Source organism: Chamaea fasciata, unplaced genomic scaffold (genome assembly GCF_029207755.1).
Source record: "Chamaea fasciata isolate MVZ Bird 193981 ecotype frontalis unplaced genomic scaffold, bChaFas1.0.hap1 SCAF_3, whole genome shotgun sequence".
NCBI lineage: Eukaryota > Metazoa > Chordata > Aves > Passeriformes > Sylviidae > Chamaea > Chamaea fasciata.
The window spans coordinates 33,013,097-33,031,997 of NW_027094088.1; the positions used below are offsets into that span (position 1 = coordinate 33,013,097).

The window sequence follows — 18,901 nt, forward strand, 5'->3', positions numbered from 1 at the left end:
GACATGGATGTTTTGGTGTAGATGACACATCACAGCTGTGGCATACTTCACAATTTCCCCTTTCTTCATCAGCATTTACACACTGCTTTTCTTATCATCCCTCTTGGAGGAAACAATGATTAGAGCCTGTCAAACACAAAAGGGTTGTGAGGAAACCCAAGAGCAAGCCCTGGAGAAATTGCTGGGAAGATGTTAAAGGTGGATGCCTGAGTGGAGTTACTGTCTTATCATGTCACAGTTGCAGTGACTCTTTTCCATTCAAAGTCTACTACAAACACACAATGATCTCGATAAATATGCACAATATTCAATGCTTGTATTTATTTTAAGACCAAGAGTTGTTCATATTTGGTCCTGGACTTGTCATGAAAACCCAAACAACTAGAACAGGATTTTATTAAGTTTTTTTTAGGGATATGCAGTAAATACATTGAATTAGTGTAGCATTTGTAGAAGAACTGTAAGTGTCCTATTATGAATGATCTGGAAAATGATATAAGAATTCTAATGCTGGGCACAGTATTCAAGAACATGAAATTCTACATTTGAGGTAAGGAAGGGAAGAGATAAGAGAGGTCCATCCTTGCCAAAACAATGTATTTTGCACTTTTCTCCAGTTTCAGACATATGACTGACCCACCACCATAGACAGGTTTTCTGTGTGGAGGAGTTAAGGGAGTAAGAAAGAGAAAGCTTTTTCTTCTGCTGCTGCATCCTCTAAATTCATCTGCCACGCTGTTCTTACCAAAATGTCTGTTAGCAATTTGAGAAGAAACAAATCTGTACTCCTCCTGTAGTCAAACATGTAGTTTGAAATATTTAGTTACTTTAATAAACTGCTCAAGTCAGTAGATAACCTTTCAGAGAGATCAGCTTTGTTAGAGAGCACAATCAGCTGTTTTCCCAACTGAATGAAGATGTATTCTCTTGGGTATCTATTATACCCTCTTTACTCTGAGCCATGTTCAATAAAAATGCAAAAATAAGTGGCTGAAAGGCAAATAGCAAATTTTAAAATGTTAAAAAATGTGATTTTTTTTTTATTTTTTTTTTTTTTTTAAAATCAAAGAAGTCCTGTTTGTGCTCCATGTGTTTTTTGAAATTCCGGGCTTCCATGAATACTGAGGACATCATTAACTGTTTGAGGGGTGGAACCGAGTGTGAGGAGGAGTCATCCACACAGGCCTTGCAAAACCGAACATTTGACAAACAAGCACCTGCTGTAGGGAGGACAAGGTTTTAATTCTAGGAATTTCATAAATATTTATTTTCTAGGAATATATGGTTGCATCTTGCCAGAATATTAATATTTGTACGTTTTCACAGTTGTTTTAGAGTCAGAAGAACCAGGCATCGCAAGCCTGTCTGCTAAAACACAAAGCTAAATTTAAACCGCAGAGTTTTATTTAATATCACTACGACAGAATATTTTAGCTGTTTTGGCGTGATGGCATTTAGAATAAAATGTTCTTTCACTTTCTAAAGCTCAGACACACGGAGGTCTCTGCGATCGCTGGGTAAAGCTGTATTTTTGAGAGAAATGGAGTCCTTTGAAGCGGCAGGTTGAAGGGGTTCGTTCGATCGCTGCCCGCAAGGGCGATGGGCTGCAGTGGGGGCCCTACAAGGGGCTCGGCCGCGTTTTCCTCCCCGTCAGCACAGCGGGGAGCGACGCCCGACGCCCGCGGGTGTGAGGACAGGGCCCGAGCAGGCCCGCGTCGCCATGGCGACAGCACGGCGCTGCGGCCATGGCGGAGGAGGAGGAGAAGGGCGAGGGTAAGGCCGGGGCCAGGGCCGGGGCGCCCGCCCGGCGGAGTGCGCGGACGGGCCGGGGGCCGGCGCCGCCGAGTGAGGCCCGCCCGCCTCAGGCCTCGGGCGGCGGGAGGGGCGGCGGCTGCGCGGGCAGCCTTGGCCGGGGCTGGTGCGGGCGTGGCGCACGGACACGCACCGGGGGACATGGACGCTCGTATGTGCATACGCAAGTGCATACATACATATACATATACATATACATATACATATACATATACATATACATATACATATACATATACATATACATATACATATACATATACATATACATACACATACACATACACATACACATACACGTATACGTATACGTACACGTACACGTACACGTACACGTACACGTACACGTACACATATACACAGACACGTGTCTCTGTGTGTGTGTGTGTGTGTGTGTCTGTGTCTGTGTATTGCGGTCTACCAGGGGAAGAGGAGAGGCAGACACTGATCACTTTCCTCTGGTGCCCGGTGACAGGACCCGAGGGAACGGCCTGAAGTTGTGCCAGGGCAGATTGAGGTTTGGTATCAGGAAAAGGTTCTTTACCCAGAGGGTGGCTGGGCACTGGAATGGCTCCCCGGGGAAGTGGTCTCAGTACGAGCCTGACGGAGTTCAATAAGTGCTTTAACAACGCTCTCAGGCCCTTGGTGTCATCCTGTGCAAGGCCAGGAGTTGGACTCAATGATCCTTGTCATCCCTTCCTACTCAGCTCAATCTGTGGTTTTAGGTATGTGTGTGCATATATCTGTGTGTGCACATATCTGTGTGTGCACATGTGCATGGATGTGTGTGTGTGTAGGTACATGGATATGAAAGCACACACACGTGCATATTGACACAAACAGAAATACGCCCCCTGACTTCCCGTCCCATTCAGGGTGGCCACACCACTGCCTCCACCTCAGGGCAGGGGGCTGCTCTGCAGCACTCCCTGCCACAGGGAATGCCACCGGCTGCCTGTTGGTGCTGGCAGCCTTATGGTGGTGTTGCCACCACACAGGGTGTGCCCAGGCTGGATGGTGACAAGGCTGACCCCCTTGTCATGGCATGGGGTGACTGCCAGGGCAGCTGGGATGGCTGAACCTGCTGCTGGCTGGTTGTGGCCCCTCGCAGTCGTTGCTGGATGCATTGGGCTCTCTCTGCCAGAAGAAAGTAATCTGTGCTGCTGATAGTACCATGGCTTAGTTTTAGAGGCCACTGTGTTCTACTTCAGGGAGCGTTGCCAGAAATTCTATTTTATAGGCTAAAGGTAATTCCTTCTGCAAGGATATTCAAGTATCATTTGAAGGAAAACATATTTTCTGTAAAGCCCACAACTTTGTGACTTGTGAAATCCATCCTTTCTGTAACTAAACTTCTGTGTGTTGCAATAGTTTGCAAAGTCTTAACATTGTAATTGAAGTAATGTAATCAATAGATTATTTAATATTTCTTAGGAAACAGTGCATGCCACAGAAAAGTCCCGTGTAAATAGTTGCTGTGGATGGTGCTAAATGACTGATTTTATTTTGGTAGAAGTATTTCTAGCTGCACTTTGCAACATAGACATCTTGAAGAAATTAAACAATAAGACATGTAGCTTCCTTGAGGACTGCTCTTAAAGTGTTTTTTTCTTATATTGGTTTTAACTTTTCTTTAGTCTTGTGGAAGCCTATCTTTTGCATCTTTCTAGTGATGCAAATGAAGCTGAGGCATAGTAATGGCAGAGGCAGATAGAAATGATAGGATAATATCTTAGAAGTCTGTCAAACCATCTGAGATGAGGGAAGTAGTATTGGGAAGCCTGGCTCCATATATTTTGGGTATCCATATATTTAATATTGAGATTTTGTGCCATTTTGTCAAGCCACAGCCAGAAACGCTTGGAGAAGGAAGGTCATGGCTTTTTGATTGCTTGATTAAAGACTTTTAATGCCTTTTTCTTTCTTTGGTAGTTTCAAAATGAGAATACTTTGAAAGAAGTTTAATTATTATGTTACCAAAGACAGACTCTCTTGGGGTTTTTTTTTTAATGCTTCATGTTTTTTTACCATCCTATAAAACACTATTCCCAGCAGAGCATCAGATGTCACCTTCTAGAGGAGAATTTAGTGTCATCGTGAAGGACCTTGACCCATAAACTCCATCCCTGGCCCGACCAGTGGATCATGGAAAGTGACATACTGGACTTCAGTTTCTTATCTGTAGAATGAGGACAATAACTTGTGTCACATGGACAGTAACTTCCATTACTCAGGAGAATCCCAGCCTGTTATTAGGCAAACCAATTGCTTATTGCCCTTTAAAGGTGCCTCATTACTGTAAACAGGCTGAGGAGAGCTAACAGTCAGTGTCTCATTAACAGAAGCAATCCCTCAGGATTAAGTCACTTACAGAACTTCAGAGTTGCTATTACCCTTCCTGCTGATAGCAGTGAGAGGGTTAATTAGGATTCCCCGATTCTGGATTCACACATCGATTGTGCTTTCCTCCAGCAAGTACTCCACATCTGCACAAGCTGCAGCTTTAACTTTATTATGCTTCAAAGTAATAGCATTAGTTGTATTGTCAAATAATTAGTCCTTAGGGTATTCCTCTCAGTGCTTTGCAGGGCTGCAATTCCACCAGCTTTCCTGGAAAGGTTTCCCTTAGGTCCCATTATTTCCAAATTCTGTCTTCTTCAAAGTTGAAATGCCTGTTTAAATGTTTTACAGATATACATGATGTACACAAGGAAAAACAGTGAAAGGCCAAATCCTGCTACTTCTTGTCCATGTTACTCACATGAGTAGCTTATGCAAATGTTGGGAATAAAATATTGTATATGCATAAATGTTACTGGGACCATGCCCGTAATGTATGTAGCTACATGTTTTATGTCTGAATTTATATCCCTACATTTGTGCTTTCAATGATGTTTAATGTTTTTTCTTCACACCCATCTGATTACACTGGAATATTTGTTTAATCTTTCACTTTTGTACATTTGTCCCTATCTTCCCTCCTATCATTCTGTTTCTTTCCCCTTTTCTGCTACTTAGTTCAGACTGTCTGTTCTTCCATTTGCTCTCAGATACTGTCTTTGTAATTTGACATAACATGTCAGATTTTCTAAGTTTTAATACCTCTGATCTCAGTACTGATGTTGCTAGAACCTGAAAGCAAAATGTCAGACTGGTAGTGCCTCAAGTAGAACTAGACCGAAGACAAATTATTCTCCATCTGGGATTTAAGGAATCCCATGAAAGTACATAATGGAGAAAACACTCTGTTCCTGTATTATTATGAAAATGTTATGTAATTGATCAGTATTAGAGTTTCTCAAAGACCATATTCTTTGTGCCAGATAGTGCATATTTAAAATGCAATTAAGAAGTCATGAATTTTAATCCAAAGGGAAGTACATTGAATAGTCTGAGCTGTTACTTCACCCACTTACACCTGTGTGGAACCAAATAACTAGTTGTGGATAACAGGTGTCTCCAGAAAGTTGTTGGATTCTGCTGTGAAGACCTATGGAGATTAACTGTTTGGCAACAATGTTTTTCTCTGGTAAATGATTAGTAGTTGCTCCGAGTAGCAATTTGTAATCAGCCCTCACAAAACCTCTTCATGTCATGGTTGAAGACACACCGTCATGTGGATCTTGGGCAAGAGTTTTCACTCCTGTTTCAGTATGTAAATACAGTGGCAGTGTGTTTTCAGTCATACATATGTGTCTGCTCTTTGCCTGCCCCAGTTTGCTGCCTGGCATGCTGGTGAAATCAGAGATACTGGAGATAACAGTTGGGGAGAACTTGTTATGCCCCTAGCCTCTTTCAAAGAAGCAGAGTTAAGCCTGTATCACCTGCCCTGCTGAATCTTCCCATGCCTGGAAGGAGGATCTAAACTTTCCCTGTCCACATCACCTCACCTGGCTTTGCCTGCCTTTTGTATTGCTAGAGATACTGAAAATGTGCTCTCACTGCTCATTCTGTTTTAATGGTTTGAATCAAAGCTGAGAGAGCCTTGTAGCTGCAGTGAGCACTGCAGGCAGTCATAACCATTAATTCTGCTTGGAGCACACTTAATTAACATGAGAGTTTCAAACCTGACACAGAAAAGCATTTAAGCTGTGCACGACTTTGGGGAATCCTACTGAAAGGGATAGCATGGTGCACATGATGTTGAAGCACGTGAGTTCTTTTAAGAATTTGTCATACTGAGGATTTTCAAATGTATTTTTGAGAGTTCCAGAAATGAGCACCAGCATTTGAAAGGTACAAAAGCTCTGAATTAAACACAATGAACCTTCAGGCTAAATTAATCCATCAGACAAATTATCTCTAATTTAAAAAGTGGCGGTGTTTAATATATGGGGGAAAAATACAAAATTAGTATGAGCTGTTAAAACTAAGTAGCTTTCATAGAGCTCAGGCAAGCAGTATTTCAGCTCTAAAAGAAAATCTGAATATATGAGATCACTTAGAAAATCAGTGCGCAGTTTTATCACAGTGGAATTTATAGATGAACACTTTGAATATTTTTGTATCCTCTTGTTGACATTGATGTAAGAAATTACTTGAGGAGAAAAGTTTATAGTCTTTATTAGACTGTAATGCAGTTTAACATGCACCCTGACTTCAATCTGATTTATGTTTTAATACTTGTGCTTATTTAAGAGTAAAACAAAAAATAAATTATGTCTGTCTCCCTGACAAGCACAGGTTGTAGATCTGATCCTGTTGGCTGTACTCCCACAGCAGAAATTGATCTCAAATGGATGTAGAATAGGTAATTGAAGATTGACAGGTTTCTCGTTTCCATGGTGCATAAAATGGCAGAAATTTTTCAGTTTGGCTCTACTTCTGGCTGATTTGTTGCATAAAAAAATTGGATGGTGTGCAAAGAAAGGTTTTAAACTTTTTTACCTTTTCAACAATGCCAAGTGAGCTCGAGAACTCCCACAAATTATCATTCCAACAATAGTTAACATGTTATTAAGACTTTCCATGTCTACATACTAATTACTCTGAGATCTGAGGGGTTGGGAGGTTTTTTTTTCAGTTTAGCAGTACCTGTATTTTGTGTGAACAGACACTGCATTGTTGCCATTGGCAATAAAATGTGTTGGGCAAAAGATTGTGGAAGCAAAATGGTCTTTTGGATAACAGAAATGTGGCATGAACACGTTGTCACAGCCAGTGTTTAGCCCCCAGCTGGGAGGTGGCCATGCAGACAGAGCTGTTGGTCACACCACTGCTCTGCCCTGGCCAAATCCTACCATGGGCTCCAGCTGTGCTGCTCTCTTCTGCCTTGAGATAATATCTGAGGTGGTAGAAGAAGCTTAAAATAGCTCCTGCACATCCTGTGAGGTATCCTGAGGGAAGCAGCAGCTGCAGCAGTGATGTCCCAGCTCAGGCTGTGCAGAGGTGGGCCTTGTTCTCAGCATGGCAGTGACGTGGGAAGCGAATGGAATCAGTGACGGGGCTTGGAGTGCTGCAGAGGTGGCCAGAGAAGTGGCGCCTGCAGATACCCCATGGGAAGGGAAAAGCTCTGTTGGCACAGGGAGGGGCTGGAGGTCCCAAACCAACCTCAGGACTACATGCTACCTGATGGGTCTCAGCAATGTTTTTGTAAACGGCCTTAAATTGTCAATGCCCATCTTTAAGAAAATACAGACTCCCAGCTTTTTGGAAATGTATTGTCTTTGCTGTTCAGTGTTGCATGGGTGTGGGTAGGATGTGACAGCCTCATGAATGTGAGATTGGAAGGGATTTTCTCGAGTCCAGCCTAGGGCTGTATAGAATCATAACCTTCAAAAGCTTTCCAAGCACCATCTTAAAAATGGTAAAGATTATTGTGTCACTGGTGTAAGCTCACAGGAGGTTCTGGATCGTTATTGCTGATGTTCAGGAAAATTAGAAATGAATTCTGAAGTTCATTTCTGAACAGCTCGTATACTTCTTTTCCAAGTTGGCTAACTTTTTCCTTTAGCTTAGCCTGCCTGAAATGATGAATGCCAGAAATGTCTTATACCCCATTGATGTTAAATGTTTATGTCAGTTGTCAGCTGAAATGCTGTTCAAATTCAGAATATTGCTCTTAGGTAAACAAAAAGAAAATTGGAGGTTTGTATTCATTCATGGTGTGTAAAGAAAGTGATTTAGCACTGTAAGCGATACTTTCAAGGCAGCGCCTTAAAAACCAAGCAGCTGCAGCAGCAAACCCCTGTAATCCCTCGTCATTTTGTTTCCATCTAACAGCCTTGCTTGGGCAAAGACAAAGTACTGCAGATAGAATTGCAACCAGTCTAGAAACTATTTTTTTAAACCCATTTAAGACACCAAATTGGAGGGGTTCTGATATATTACATAATAGCAGCCTGTATTAAGTCTTATTTAAACCCCTCATTCTGCCATTATGTTGCAGATTCAAAAAAAGAACATTTACATACTGCTCTGTTCTAGCAGCAGTACTGTGGTACTGCAGTTAAACTTCATAATATCTTATGTTTAAAATAAATTACTACTCAGAGCTCTCATATCCAGTTGATTCTGGTGCCTGATTCTGGACCACCTGAGCAATCAGCGTGCAGAGGCAGTTCAGAAGGAATATTCAATTTACGAGACATTTGCTGCTGCCACACATGCAATCAGGTGTACATTGTCAGCGACAAGTGACATGGCAGTTGGGACTGTCCCACATCCTTGGCAGAGCGAGCTGCTTTTGTGGGTCACATAGCAGCGTGTGCATTGCCGCATTTTGGTGGAACTTGGTGTGGTGCATATGTGGGTGTCAGAGTTGTCCTGTGCAGCTCTGCCATCTGCCTGCGGGGCCAGCACTGTGGAGAGTGCAGGGGAAATGGAGACAGATGACAGATGCCTTCTGCGACCCCACAGCACAGCAGCAGGCCTGCCTTCTGCCCATGTCACAGCCTGGGTAAGCTGTTCTTTTTCAGCTGCAGCTGGAGATACAGCAAGACTCAGCAGCACCAGGAGAGCTATATATCCTCACAGGGCAGGTTGCTGTTGGGGATGAAAGAGAATATAAGCATGGGCTAGACAGAACGCTTTCATTATATCCCAGGTGCAGTTGAGATGAGGGATACAGAACAAATTGCAATGAGATTACTGTTTTTGCCAGCTCTGAGCTGCCACAGGAGTTCTGGTTGGTGCAACTGCCAGAGTTGTGTTTTCAGGGATGTGCAAGACATTCTTAATGGAGCTTTATGCTGAGTTTATCTCTGCCTTGTGAAAAGGGACACTGCATGCAGCTGGTATTGACCTTAAAAAGGTACCACTGTTATTCTTTGCAGGCTAACTAATGTAAAGCGCTGACATTTCTTTCACTTCACTGAAGGAAGGATAACATCATGAAGTAAAGATAATCATTGCATATTACCTATGAATCACAGGTGTGCAGAAAGCAATCCAGGTCTATGCATAGATTGGACTTCCTTGCTTTCTTTGGATGACTGGAGGCACATCTCCACATCATCTGCTCCACATCTCTTCAATAGAAGATCTTTTTGTATTAAAAGGAAAGGATTTTCCCCATCATTCTGCAAGATAGTGTGACAAAGCATGTTGTTTCACTGCCCTCAGTGTTGGCTGCATGCAATAGCAAGTGTTTGGCAACCTGTCTGTGGACACCATGTAGCAGGAGAGCTTTGCTGTTAGAGCTGGACCTGTGCAAGTGACTCCAGGCTTTGTGAAGTCAGATTTAGCCACTAGTTGACTGGCTGCAAAACGATGCTGTGCTTTGCTGGCTGAAATTCAGGTCATAATTGCCACCAATTAGGTCCAATTTGGATACGCCATTCTTCTTAAGAGTCCTTATTGCGTGCTGCTTCCAAAGTCATAATCTGCAACAGCTGTGAGGCCTGTGAAACTAGCAGTGTGGCTATGACTGAGTGCTTGGGAAGATAGGCAGGGCCAGGTCCTGAGAGCTGCAGTGGAACATTTCATGCTATGCCTCTATTGTTGCTTTAAAAATGTTACAGCTACTTCTGTCATAAAATGTTTGACACCTTGTCAAAAGAAAATGTGTGTCGCTGTAATCCAGGAGTCAATAGCTTTTTCTGTCCTGTAATAACACTGTAACTTTCCCATCCCAGAGTGTTGAAGCCTGTCCTATCTTCCTTCCAAGAAGTCCCAAAAGGCTAAATGGACTTGAGGAAAAAAATTTGTTTCAACATTTGACCAAATACTAAGGTGAAAAAAGAAGAAACTGGCTTTTCTGCAAGGACTCTGCAACAACAAATGCAGAAGGTGTGAGCAAGCAGACTTGTGTGAAATCTGGGAAGAGAGAGACCCCCAGGCCCAGGGTAGGTGCTGTTGTATTATGAAAGATGCTCAGGAGGACTGCCAAGTGTTTCTGCTGTAAGTAATGATGATTCCAGTTTCATTCAAGCTCTAGGAGATTATCCCTATTTTTTTGTCTGAGGTTTGAGCATACACAGAGCAGCCACTACATGCATTCCTTCAATTTCCCAATGTTATGTATTCTCCAGACGGTATAGACAATAAGATGTATGTTATAGTTCACATATAGTTCACAAGTTATAGTCATCCAGCATGACCCTGCACTATTTACAACAGGGATGAGGTGACAGTGGGTCAGGACACAAGGCATAAGGTGCTTAAGAAGATCAGGTTAGGGCATTAGATCTCGATGTTGAGTATTTCAGAGCTCAGAAAGATTTTGTACTCATGGTGATAAAAGTGTTTAAGCTGTAGCTACAGGGAAAGGTGCAAGACTGAGCTATGAAGCCACACAGCAAGGTGCTTTCACTGGGCACAAGCTGTGGTACCCTAGCAAGGGGCCATGGGGGATGACAGGGGGAGCTCAGGTTTGTGGCACTTTGGAGCAGGAGCAGAGTAACAGTAAGTTGGAGCTGGAGAAGGGCTGGGTATTTGCTTGCACACTTCCTTGCTACTTAAAGGAGGTAATCACAATAACCTCCCTGCCCAGTGTCATCCTGGCTGGTCAAAACAGAGAGCAGAATACCTGCCTGTGTGTGCAGGAGCCCAACTTGCATTGCATTTTCTGGTGGAAGGGTTTCTGCCCACTGTCACCAGCAAGGTAGTGGATGATGACCTCCACTGGAATATTTTCCTTGTAGATGTAAAAGGAATGCTCTAGAATGGCCTAAAAATTACTCCTTAGAAAATGTATCAGAATGTCTTGCAATTTTAACTGCCAATGGGCCAACTTTTCTGTTTTTTTTTTTTTTCCTGGGCATGCTGGTAGGTCCAGAACACTTAATCAGCAGGAGAATCTGGAGCTGTAGCCAAGTTCTGGCCCCAGCCTACACACTTCCAAGGCCTTGGCTTGCCCATCTCAGCTAGCTGCTGCTATGGCCTACTGCCTGGGCTTGTGGCAGTTCAGGAATCCCTGCCAGAGACTGTGTCATCTTAATTGCTTTGACCTGGAACATGATGCACGCTGTATCCCAGATGAATGGTCATACCAATAAGCCAACCATTGCACCTCCATGTCTCCTCTTTGTCAGATGTAGATCAAATCACAAATTCATTCTGTGAAGTGAATGTAGGAAGGACTCCTCCTGTATCATCCAACCAAACAAAACCAAACCAAAAGAACCCCAAACAAATACTGCAACCCACTCCCCGCCCCCCCCCCCCCAAAAAAAGAAACAAAAAAAAAAGAAAAGAAAAAAAGAAAAAATTAAACAAGAAAAAAAGAAAAAAGAAACTGAAATCAAACCTCAGTGCTTCAGGTTTGAGAAGACTGAACTCCATCTTAGTATAGGCAGGTAGTATTCCTTCATAATTTCCCAGGATTATAGGCTCCTCTGCTGATGCTTACGAAGAATGGTTTTTCAGTATCTGAAGATATATTTGCAGATATAGCATATCTACACAGATTGTGTACAATAAAACATCAGGGGATATTTTGCTGAGCTTTTCCTGGGATACATGAGGTGCATGGATTGATCTATGCCTGTGGTGCATCACTCAGACAAGCTGCCTACAGGGGAATGTTTTTTTCTGGTAGTCTTCTGCCTCAGTATGTCCCAGAACTGTGTAGATTGAGCTTACCCTCACCAACAAGGTGCTCAGGAACTCTTTGAGCAGCAGAAAGAAAGGATTTTCTTCCCATTGCCTGTAGGTCAGGCAGATGAAGAGAGCCAAAGATGCAGAAAATAAGGGTTTGTTGGTCCCCTCCACCATTCAGAAAATTTTGTTTTGGAGCTAGAATCACTTGAGGAATTTGCAGAGGTAGCGAGGGTATCCCTCATATTTTGCCCTTCTCCATTCTCATAGGCAAATGCTTTACCTGTAGAAAGGTAGTGGTTGTAGTACCACTGGGGCTTCATGCTGACATACTTTGACATCCCCATTCCCTGGCTTCAAGAAACACAGAATTAAGAAATGCAGGCTGTGGAGAGAGGAAGCAAACAGGGTGCTGGTCAGGATGTGAGAGTCAAGTTTAATAGAGCAGCTGTTCAAGGTGTTATATCAGAATGACTCAGGGCAGACAGGTGTGAATTATGAAGGACTGAGGATACAGAGTGATCTCTGTGGGCCCAGTCTGCCCAGCACAGACCAGGGAAAATAATGGCACCTTGCAGGAGCAGCCAGAAGTGACATCATTAAAGTGGGCTTGATAACCAACAAGAATGTGTACTATGAGGGAAAGAAATATTTTTCCTGCTGATGAAGAATCATGCCTGGGCAGTAGACAGGATGGTGCCTGACTTCAGCACCTTTGGGAAGAGATAATTGGGACAATAACTTTGTCAATGATGGATATTCCCTTTCAAATCAATGACATTTTGCTATGAACTGTGTTTAGAGGTAGTGTGAACTATGGGTTTAAACATCTTTGGAAATTCCAGGTGATGGAAGACACTTCCTATTTATGGCTTCTTTCCATGCTTGATGTGGCATTTTTCATGTCCTGTTTTGTTCTGTGTTACAGTATCAAGTAGTTTAAGATTTTTTTTGAGCAACGAGGAGCTTGACTGCTTAACAAGGGAGCAATAGTTTCTACACTTTGTTTCTCAGCAGTTAAATGAGTTGTTAATTGCCCCATTAATTTTGTTAGTTTTGGTTCCCAAATGTATCGAAACATCTGAATCTGTGGTAGATTAGAATGCCATGGCATTTAAAATGCCATCCATTGAACAGTCAAAACCCAGGATAATATTCAGGATATCTTGTTCCATTTGGTAAAGTTATTGGCAACTTGTAACTTCAGTAGTTGCTGCCAACTGACAAGCATAAATAGATATATTTTGCAAATTGATGTATTATTACATTTTTCAACTTGGAGATTGAAATGCACAGTTGCTGTATAATTTTTAGAAGTCTTTAATGAATTTGTCTACTTCTAAAGGAAGTAAACAAGATATTTCCATTGTGCTTGATCTGAACTCTTAATTTTTTTATTGCTATCAGAATTCTATAAAATCTTTTCATTTTTGTAGCCAAAACTGGAGTCAAGATAGTGCTTTCTTTTTACATCACTATTTTGCCCATGTTACAATTATCTTACGTAAAGAAGACAAAAAGGAAAAATTGTGTTTAATATTTTTCTGTCAGAATATGAAGTAGCTTTTACAGTTAACTTTTTCTGCAGCCTTCATCAAACTGACAGCCTGTATTTTAATAACAGACATCAAATTATTTACCTGATTCTTCTAAGAGTCTGTTTGCTGTTGGAGGTTTTTTTAATGATTGTTCACACTAGGTGCCATGGGGCTGTGCAAAGATCATTCTGATTGCTCCACTCTGAAGGCTCTGTTCTGTCTATTTTTAAATGTAGTCTCTTTATTTTTTTTCTCTGTTCGTTTTCCATAAGGCAGTTACTGTGGTGGAAACAACCAGGTAACTTTTCAGCTCTCACTTGTACTGCCATTAGGAGAAGAGGTGTGACAACAGTGTGAGGTGATGCTCTTGGTCCAAGGTTGCTCACATTCACAGTGATGAGTGCAGGATTTTGGTTTTGTCGATTCACATTCGTGATGGGCTTTGCTTCTCATCTGGATACCACATGGTGTATGCTGTGACAAACACAAGCAAAGGGGAGCAATGACCTAGCTAGTTCTCAACAAGTCTCAAAAACATGAAAGAAAAAGCTTTTGCTGTTCTTGAGATTTCATTTTTGCTCCTTTAGGAATGCTTGAAAGTGACTGCTACGTAAACTAGTTAAGCTTGGTTTTTTGGTTTGGTGGTTTTGTTTTGTTTTTTTTTTTTTTTCTCCACACAGACTAAAATTCAGATTGCCTGAGTATGATCTGTGATAACATGGGATGCTTCTTATGTTGGAGAGAAAACATTATCCCTCTCCTGAGTTTGCAGGCCATAACTTGCATCCCCAAGCTGGAGTAGGTTTTACAGCCAGTGAAGGCATCAGCTTGGTCAGTTCTTGGGAAGTGATGTATATGAAATTTCACAAAGCTGTATGTTTTATCTCTTCACATAATTGGAATGTCTAAACTCAGGTGACACATTTCCCATTGGTGCCATCAATACTTTGCATCAATTCGTTTTCTTTAGATTGCCATTCAGGAATAGGTTTAACCCTTCTTTGGAGGAATCAAGCTCCATAAACCTCTTGTTTTTTTTCAAAATCTTCTTGATTTGTCTTTTTAGCATGCAGTCTCTTCAATGATAGCATATCTTAATTATTTAATTATGTATCACAAGAGACAATGAAACAGCATTTTATAATCTGCAAGCTAACAGCTCAATCCTATTGTTCCTTTCTTCTCTGATACCTAATATATTAGTATCATACATTCTACTGCAGGTACAGAGTAGAGAAGACAATATTTCACTTACCTTGATGTTACAGTTGCTGGTTCAGCATACTAGGCTGACTGTACATTTAGCTTCCTCTGAGAAGGAATTGAGAAGGTCACTAGAAAAAAATTAACACATGCTTTTTCCTCTACAGAGCAGAAGGATCTTGCCAATAAGTCTGATTCAGGTGGCTTCAGGATGGTTTTTGCCATATTCCTATTCCTCAATTATTTCCTTAAAATAGCATTAGTTAAATGCTGTAAGGTTTCTTCTTTGGAGTGAGTCAAGATCTTTGTGTTATTTTCACGTCAGCCAAGCTCCTCGCACTGAATATGATTGCAACCCAAATGTTTGTGGCAATGTTGCTATCCACAAGATATCATGTTATGAGACCCCACTGACTTTCCCTTTTTATTCTGGAAACACAATGTCTTGATAGAACTGATGAGCCTATTTGAGAATGTTTGAGAATTCACCTGTACAGGTGATGCTGAGTATTGTGACAGCTTTTTAATATCTTGACCTAGGTGATGGTCCAGTTAGAACTTGGTTAAAAACCTGATTAGATCTCATAAGAGCTCACCAATAACCTCCTCAGAGTTTGCATTGTGAAGTCTCTTACTGTTTTTTTCTTTATATTTGAGCAAATATACATTGTGCCTTTCTTCTGATTAGAATTACTGTCAGTTTTGGAGGTGTTTGTTTGTTTGTTGTTTTTGGTTGTTTTTGTTTTGTGTGTTATTGTTGTTTTGGTTTGGTTTTTGTTTTCCCAATTCTTATCCCCCATTTCCATTTGTGGTTTTGGGAAGGAATCTGGGAAAGGTCATGTGAAATAGTGTCTGCAAACATCAAAGGCAAATCTCTTTTGCTTTTTAGTTTGTCTCTTTTATCCTAAAAGCATGCCAAGAGTGGTCATAGCAGCCTTATGGAAGTGTTGAAGTAGAGTGGAAAGGGTGGTTAAAAACAATAAGTTGGATCTGTGAGCAGAAATAGAATGCTGACAGAAGCTGAGTGCAGATTGCAGATGATTTAAAGGTGCACATTTTTTAATGTGTCTGCCTGCACAGTCACATCCTCTCTCATGTCCATTACCTTCTTAAAAATGTTCCTTTTTTTTCGTGGCAGTCTTTCTATCTCATTCCCAGTTCAGCTGGACCAAGGCTGCTGCCTACTTTTTTGGTTGAAATAATGGCTAGTGGAAAAGAGAAGGAATGGTGCTGGAGTATAAAGCCACTGATAAAATTTTATACTTCCAGCTGATAAGCCCTAGTTACTGGATGGGGAAATCTACAAAACAGCTGTTGATAACAGTGCTTTAAATAAAACTGGAATAGCAACATGTAAGTTACTCTGAAACTGTCACTGAGTTTGGGTAACCTGCTTGTGTCCCTTGTCCCTTCAGACTGACAAGTTCCACAAGGCACCCCAACAAGAGTGAGGGTTCCTGTCTGTAGAGACCTCAGGGGTTTCCTCACACCTGACTGTAGCTATAGCATAGTGCCATGGAAGGAGGATGGAGTAATTAGTAATTAATAATGAATAAGATATCCACATGCATATAGGAGCTTAAATATAAAATTGAGAATATTTATTAAAATGCACTTAGATTATAAAGAATAATGTTTCAGGTGTGTGAGCAGTAACACTAAGTAATAAAATCAAGTCCACTGGCACTTCTACAGATCAACCCTTAATTTCACCCTTTTAAGTAGCATAAAAAGAGTTTAAAAGTATTGCATAGTGTAAATAGTTTCATCAGGATGCATTGGAACTAAATCTTTTCCCGTAAACAACAGACAGATGCTGCTCCCCAGCATTTGAGGTGGTTGTTTAATACTGAACTACCTCTTATGATATCTCTTCTTTCTCTTTAGTGAAAGAAAGGGTTGGCTTTCTGAACCATCGGAGCAACTGGCCCCAAGGAAGGAAAGAAAGCAAGCTCATGCTTTAAGTGAATGGTAGAATCTAGCAAATTGTATCAACTATAAATCCCTTTTTAAAATTCTCATTACTCGAGAGCCTGGCAGAGCCACATCTAGCTAATGGTTTCTGTTCCCTACAAAGACTGAAAGTGTGGTCTTTGAAGAAGAAATGTCACCACTAAAGCAAGTGTTCTGCTTAAGGGCTGGCTTCAAATGGGCCTCAGAGTGCCTGGGAGCAGTCTGGACAAGCTGAAGAGGAGCAATTCATTCTGAAAGAACCGTCAGAATTGACTTGGGAGTCCCAGCTCTCTGTCAGTCTTAACTGGCAGTATCGAGAACTTTTATCTAGTTCACACTAAACAGAGTGGGAAAATAGCAAAGGATAGTACAGGAAAGAAAACTTGATAGTGAATACATTTTCAGTTAGTGCATCTGACAAATAGATTTTAAGACATTTTTTCTTCTTATTGCATATGTGATAGGAAAATAAATTAGGATGGGACAACATTGGCAAGTATCTCAAGCATTTTAACAGCATAAAAATGGAAATAATGCATCATACCTACAGGATTTCTTTGAGGGAATAAATAGATGTTGCTGTTGGAATCCTTTTTGGCATGGTGTGTTTCAATGTTTAAATGATTACATGAAGTGAGATAATTCTATCCTTGACACTGTGTATATTTTTTCTACTTAGTAGAATAAATGAGTGAAATCTTATTCTGTCAGGGTGTTGACATTTCTGTCCTGAAAAACTGCTAGAACATTGTCCATGGTGCAACATGAAATTTGCATTGGTCTACCTGTTGTGGAGAGTCTCCTTGTACAGAACTATTTCAGTACATTAGAGCTTCACATCCACTGAATTAACTGCGTGTTTGATCTCTTGGTGCCCTTCTTGAAGGGATCTTTGCAAAACTTTACCAATTTCTTGTTCTAGAGTTGGAATCCATGTACTTTTCTCTTACAAAGAGAGGTTTAGAGTGAATTGTAGAGTTTTTCAGATAAACAGCTTTGCCATTGTGAACTATGTTGAGCATCTTTGGTTTTCATTCCTGGAGAGAAGACAGCAAAGTTAGCCAATAGCTATTAGGTGTTCACTCATCTCACAGAGACTCTTTGAGAGGACAACAGTGTATTATGTTTTCTTTTAGGAATATGGCTCTTAGTCACAACTTCCTCTCAGTTCTTGGAAGTGATATAAATTATCTGGTACCTGGGTTAAATCAAGTTCATCTCATTTCAGTACCTTTCTTTATCCGGCCTTTTCAAAAGATAAGATTAATGTATACTGTCTTCATGGAAAAAAGCTTGGAAAGGCTGGATGCCTACAGAGTTCCAGCACTTAAAATCTCTCCCTGCCTCTCTTGGCTAATTTTCATTTCTACAGAAGACTCATACATCATGCCAAGAATATACAGCTATAAATATTCCATCAACATTTCTCTATTGCAAGTTGTAGTGTACAATTGAAGTGCCTGATGTCAAGTCTACATGGGAGACAAGATCCAAGACTCTTTGAAATAACCAGAAAAAAGAAAACCCATCAAATTTAGTATTGTGAGAGTTTTTATGGACTTTTCTACAAGGAATCAGGTCCCTTAGATTTAACTATGGGGGTTTTAAAAAAATAATTAAATGTGGATTTTACTGGCACATAGGCAGAGAAAAGGTAGGCATTATTGTCAGACTGTGAAATAAATACTGTTTGTCCTGTGCCTTGGGACTGCACAGGGCTCCTCTTCCTCAGTGAGCTCCAGTCTCCAATCCATCACACACATACCTGCCATGCTTCCCTCAGGGGAATAAAGTCAGGGAGAGGAATACAGGATATGTTCTTACCTATCTTCTCTTTGTGTATCCTCTGGGGACTTCAGCACCAAGCACAGATGGAAAGCAGCAGGCAGCTGTAGCTTTATGAGGAGATGCACCTCTCTTCTTGCAGAAGCGGTTCCTTATATCTGGGTCAATGTGCTGCTGTATTGAGGGGCTTGTAGCCTGTGATGGGCTGGCCTTGGCCAGCTGCCTGCACCCAGGCAGCCTCTCTCTGCCCTCCTCAACTGCACAGGGGGAGAAACCGCAATAAAAAAGCTCATGGGTCGAGATAAAGAGAGGGGAGATTACTAAGCCAATGTATCATTCAGCTATGTTCAGTTCTGATACCCTTTGTCAGCATAGTGACATTTCTGTCATGAGGGCAAAAAAGTAAATGAAAAAATGATTGCGCACTAAGCCCCAGGGGTTCCCAAAGTATTGGGATTGTAGAAAACCAGGTATGGATTTGTTATTCCTGTAGAAAACAGATCTGGTGGCTTAATGTTGGCTTGAGCTGCTCAACAGCACCTAACACCACATCAGCTAAAGAAGGAAATGTATTGTCTACTAGAGGAGAGCTTTGCTTTACTTATTGTATTGAAAATACAGAAGACAAGTAT

At 41.3% G+C, this 18,901-nt stretch overlaps 1 protein-coding gene across 2 annotated transcripts in view; it reads left to right on the forward strand.

The window, feature by feature from the left end:
• Positions 1-1,695: 1,695 nt before the first annotated feature.
• Positions 1,696-18,901, forward strand: part of EFCAB2 (EF-hand calcium binding domain 2) — a 31,450-nt gene continuing 14,244 nt past the window's right edge. For both annotated transcript variants that reach the window (XM_066180411.1, XM_066180412.1), the window contains exon 1: positions 1,696-1,773. In XM_066180411.1, the coding sequence (XP_066036508.1) occupies positions 1,746-1,773 (28 nt within the window). In that variant the 5' untranslated portion in view covers positions 1,696-1,745. The remainder of the gene's footprint in view (positions 1,774-18,901) is intronic.